Source organism: Lactuca virosa, chromosome 8, assembly GCF_052849685.1.
Source record: "Lactuca virosa cultivar CGN04683 chromosome 8, Lactuca_virosa_CGN04683_v6, whole genome shotgun sequence".
Lineage (NCBI taxonomy): Eukaryota > Viridiplantae > Streptophyta > Magnoliopsida > Asterales > Asteraceae > Lactuca > Lactuca virosa.
The window spans coordinates 244352031-244357063 of record NC_136433.1 but is presented as its reverse complement, the minus strand read 5'-3'; the positions used below and the strand labels follow the sequence as shown (position 1 = coordinate 244357063).

The window sequence follows — 5033 nt, the reverse complement described above, 5'->3', positions numbered from 1 at the left end:
AACAATTTTTGGTGTATTAAATTAGTTTATTTTAATTTTTTAATGTCTGCAGCAGTCTGCAGATGTTAACAAAAATAAGCACGCTTCTTATTACAGTCTGCAGTCGTTTGGTCCACCTCTTCTGCTGCAGAGGTCTGCAGAGGTGGTCCGTAGACTTTATGAATTTTTGCTTCAAAAAAACAAACAACACCTAAGTGGTTTTAGATTATCAAATCTCCATTTGAAAATTAATTCTCAATTTAAAAATAGTTATAACCAGTTAGATAACACGATTATACTTGATAGTTGATAGAGGTCCAAAAGCCCAAAACCAGAGTCCAAATTCACGTTTAATATACAGCCCAAATTTTGAAGCCTAGAGAATCACAACAACCGACTTCATTACATCTTCATCTTATTCACATTACCACTTCGAATCTCCTACCCTAATTTTCCCGCAGCAACAATTCTAGCAGCTTCGCAGACATGGCTCAAAAACCCAGATGGGGAGAATTGGAGGAAGAAGATGATGGCGGTGACTATGACTATTTGTTGCCGCCGAAACAGGTTATTGGACCCGACGAACACGGGTTGAAGAAGATTATTGAGTACAAATTCAACGACGAAGGTAATCGGGTTAAGATTACCACCACCACACGCGTCCGTAAACTCGCCAATGCTCGGCTCAGCAAGCGCGCCGTGGAGAGGCGTTCTTGGCCTAAGTTCGGTGATGCCGTTCAAGAGGACGTCGGCGCCAGACTCACCATGGTTTCAACCGAGGAAATCATCTTCGAGCGACCTAGGGCTCCAGGTACGTCATCCCTAGATCTGAAATTTCATATAGTTGTAACAATCCTGTTAAATTGTTAATCCATATGTAGTTGAAGAAGTTTATTACTTTATTTACATCTCTAGCGCTAGTTCTCTACATCTAGATCAACAGTTTCAGTTGCAATTGACTATGCACATATCAATTATAATCACAATAGTCAATCGCTACCGATTTAAACACTTAGGAATCTATCTCAATTTCATTGCTGCTTGTTAGATATACAGATTGTGAATGCGAAGTTTTGTCTTTTAGGTACAAAAGCTGAAGACTCAAATGCATCTGGAGACCCATTAGCCCAAATGTCGAAAGGAGGAGCTGTATTGATGGTATGCAGGACATGTGGGAAGAAAGGAGACCATTGGACCTCAAAGTGCCCTTACAAGGACTTGGCTCAGCCTACCGAGTCCTTCTCTGAGAACCCAAACCCTTCAGACTCATCAACCACGGGTGCAACCGGTGCAACCAAGGGTGCATATGTCCCACCCACGATGCGTGCGGGTGCGGTTCGAACCACTGCTGGTGCAGACATGAGGCGGAGGAATGATGAGAACTCGGTTCGGGTCAATAACCTTTCAGAGGACACTCGTGAGCCTGACTTGCTGGAGCTGTTCAGACCTTTTGGGAATGTTTCTAGGGTTTATGTGGCTATGGATCAGAAGACTGGAATGAGCAGAGGGTTTGGGTTTGTTAATTTTGTCAGGAGGGAAGAGGGTGAAAGAGCTATTGCTAAGCTTAATGGTTATGGTTATGATAACCTTATCTTGAGTGTTGAGTGGGCTGCTCCCAGGGCAAATTAGTCTTTTTTGCTTTTTCATGAATTTACATTTGCGTTTCTTCTTTAAAATTTCCTACCTACATTGTTTGTAAGCAAGATTTTTGGGAGTTATTGTTCATGTTTTGATGTGCATTAAAACTTGTGATAAGATTGTAGACTCTTTTTATTTGAGTTGTTTATTTAATCAAAATCCTTAAAACATTTGACATATCTTTTTTCATCAATTAACATATTTTGAATTTAGAGATAACTGTTTTTTTCAAAAGCTTGGGATTTAAGTTTCTGAACTTTCAACTTTGCATATAGGGGTTTTTTTTATACTCCCTCTGGAAGTTGACAATTATGCCCTTCCTACATAGTGCTGCTTCTTTGGTAGTGCCCTTTCAAAAAAAGAACATAAACCTCCCATTCAAGTCAAAGCAGCCAACAAAACTCAGTTTGTGTCAAAATTCTGCACAGAGAAATAAATTGTCATAAAGCTTTGAGAGTGTGCTACATAATGGTGCATTTTTCTAGAAGTTGGATTTCAGAAAACCCGAGTTACATTTTGGGCCTTGAGTTTTACTGGATTTTTTAACTTAATGAGAGGAAAGACATATCAAAGATGAGAGTTAAGTTGGTAGGGTCCAATGTCCATCATATTTATATAGAGCATGGGTATAATTAGGCTTGCACAAAAAAACCGGTTCAGGATCCGAACCGGTCACTGAACCGGTAAACCGGTTCACTACGAACCGGTCCACTATGAACCGAACCGATTCAAGAACCGAACCGCCGGTTCGCACCCGTTCGAGATTTTAAATATTGAAACCGGTTTAGAACCGGTTTAATAACTGTGAACTGGTTTGGAACCGGTAGTCAAACCGATCGAACCGGTGTAACCGGTTTAGACAGCACCGGTTTAGACAGGTTCGAGATTTTCTATGACGGAACCGGTTTGAACCGAACCGGTTTATGGTTGAACCGGTTTTACTATTCACGAATTTGAACCGAACCGGTTTACTGAACCGGTTCGGTTTGAAAAAAAACCGGTTTGTTCACCCCTAGGTATAATTGTCAATATACTTAAAACATCTGTGAAAGTATAAAAAAAGTCTCAACTCTCTTGCATATAAGGTTTGTGCGATGGTTTGGTTTTTAACTTCACTCGATCAGGTCACGGGTCAATTGGTTGAATCCGTTTTAAATATAATTAAATACAGGTAATAAGGTAGTTACTTCGACAGATAATCTAAGCAGCAGCCAATAGTTGACTTTGGCAACATCAAATACAATTGGCAAGCTTCCAAGCTCTAACAAAACAACCATGAATCCCTATTTTATGAGCTCATATAAGAGGATATATTTGGCTTTCGAGGCTAAACATACTGGTTTTTTTTTTTTTACTATAAAGTAGATAAAAAAACTTTTTTATTTTCAAATTGTGTGGGCAAAAACCAGTTCGACTCGGGTTTTTGTGGTTTCTAAGTTACCGGTTCAACTGAGTTTTTTAGAAAACTTTAACGGCTAGAAACATTAGACCTATCTTAGACCTTCTGTCTCGAAATCCTTTGCTGATCCCCACATGACGAGGTTCAACTCTGCCACCGACTAGAAAGAAAACCCTCATGAAGTAGATGTAAAAGATCTAAGATTTAATGATGGATACGACTCACTTGCAACTTTTCCTAAATCAAATAAATATAATCTTGTTATTAAGTTTATAACGAAGGAAGAGTATGCATTATACCTTAGATTATATTTATCAATTTCTAGACTAGTTTTTTATGCTATTAGATCCTTCATGCTTTGAGTCACCAAAAACGAGTCTCTTCTTAAGAGAACTTATTATTGGAAGTCAAATTGAGGGTAAAAATTGTTGGAGTTTGTCAAAGCTACTTGTCCCACTTACGAGGGGACATCAAACTTTATTAAGTTTAGAAGGCTTGCTCTCCAATTCTTATCATAATGGATTAAGACCATGAAGTGGACTAGTGTAGGTTTGTAGGCTTTGAATTAGTGGACTCTAGTGATTTAAATACATATTAATGGTCAAAAGATGGATCCCGGGGTCTTAAGAGATAATCCGAAAATTAGTATTAATTATTATTTTTAATTAATTTCGGTTTTATCATAAGGTTGGTTTTGAGAAGTTATCAAAAACTGTATTTTGACAGTTTCATAGCGATCTTATTTAAACAAGTGAAATATGATTTTTTTGATCTCTTAGATGAACACACACCATAAACAAATTCAAACTCTCTCAATTTCATGAATACATACACTAGACAGGTGTATCCTAAATTCAGAAGTCTATAAACTATTGCACAAATAGGGACCAATTTTATGTCTTAGGACATTGCATTTGCAAGCCACTATCTGTTCATAATCAGCAAAATTCGTTTAGTAAGTTTTATGTTTATGTTTCTTGAGGTATAGCAAATTGAGACTATGTTATGGTTATGATAACGTATCTAAGAAAGCAGTTTTTTATGCAACAATCTAACAATTTTCTTTTTATTGAAAATAATTAGCTGTGTATTTTTCATTAAATGATCGAAAAAGCATACTATTTTGACCCGAAGAGTTATATTAACCAGTGTTGCAAAACTCGGCCTACTCGGCCGATTACTCGGAATCGGCCCTCCACCGAAGCGAGTAATGTGAACTCGGCAAAAAAACTCGGATTAAGTCAAACTCGGTCAAAAATCGGTCAAACTCGGTCAAAAATCGGTCAAACTCGGTCAAAAATCGGTCAACATCTCACTAAGTCGGGCCTACTCGGTATTACTCGGTCTTACTCGGGCCTACTCGGTCAAACTCGGCCAACTCGGTCAAAATCGGTCAAACTTGGTCAAATGGTCAAAATTGTCATAAAAAGAGAAGAAAATCAAGAATTTCAAGATTAATATGTATAATACACTTAATGATTTATTATTTAACACACATATGTGATTATTACTACATATATATCTTAAACTTTTAGTAATTATTCACGAAATGAGACAATTGTGTGTATTTCAGTTTTTATGTATTCACATGTATCTAATTTTGTTATATATTTCAATCAAATTATGATTTTGACATATATAATTTTCCTAAAAATATTTCTACATGAATTACTGAATCCGAGTACTCCCGAGTACTCGCTACTCCCCAGTCGGCCGAGCAGGTACCGAGTAGCGAGTTCTACAACCTTGATATTAACCATTTGACCTAACACGATCATATATATGATCATTAGTGCCCCGTATGGAAAAAAAATATTTCTACCCTTATGACAAATCAATTACCATAACATTAGGGCGTGTTTGACACAGAGCATTTAGGAGGTTCTAGCATTTGCCACAGAGCGTTCAGGAGGTTCTAGGATTTGACAAAGTGCTCCGTTTTGAACCAAAAATCTTGTTTGACACTACAAATTTTTAGCGTTTAGTTTAAACAAAACACTCAAAATCTAAAAACTAT

At 37.4% G+C, this 5033-nt stretch overlaps 1 protein-coding gene across 1 annotated transcript; it reads left to right on the top strand.

Moving 5' to 3' along the window:
- The first annotated feature begins 374 nt into the window (after window positions 1-374).
- Window positions 375-1794, top strand: LOC145132923 (uncharacterized). The gene is made up of 2 exons (XM_079067875.1): window positions 375-790; window positions 1064-1794. The coding sequence occupies exons 1-2, from the start codon at window positions 466-468 to the stop codon at window positions 1606-1608; spliced, it is 870 nt and encodes a 289-aa protein (XP_078924001.1). The 5' UTR covers window positions 375-465; the 3' UTR covers window positions 1609-1794.
- Window positions 1795-5033: the final 3239 nt, after the last annotated feature.

Coding starts and splice junctions, on each gene's coding strand:
- LOC145132923 (XM_079067875.1), top strand. CDS start 466: ATGGCTCAAAAACCCAGATGGGGAGAATTGGAGGAAGAAGATGATGGC. Junction 791..1,063: donor CGAGCGACCTAGGGCTCCAG/GTACGTCATCCC, acceptor TTTGTCTTTTAG/GTACAAAAGCTGAAGACTCA.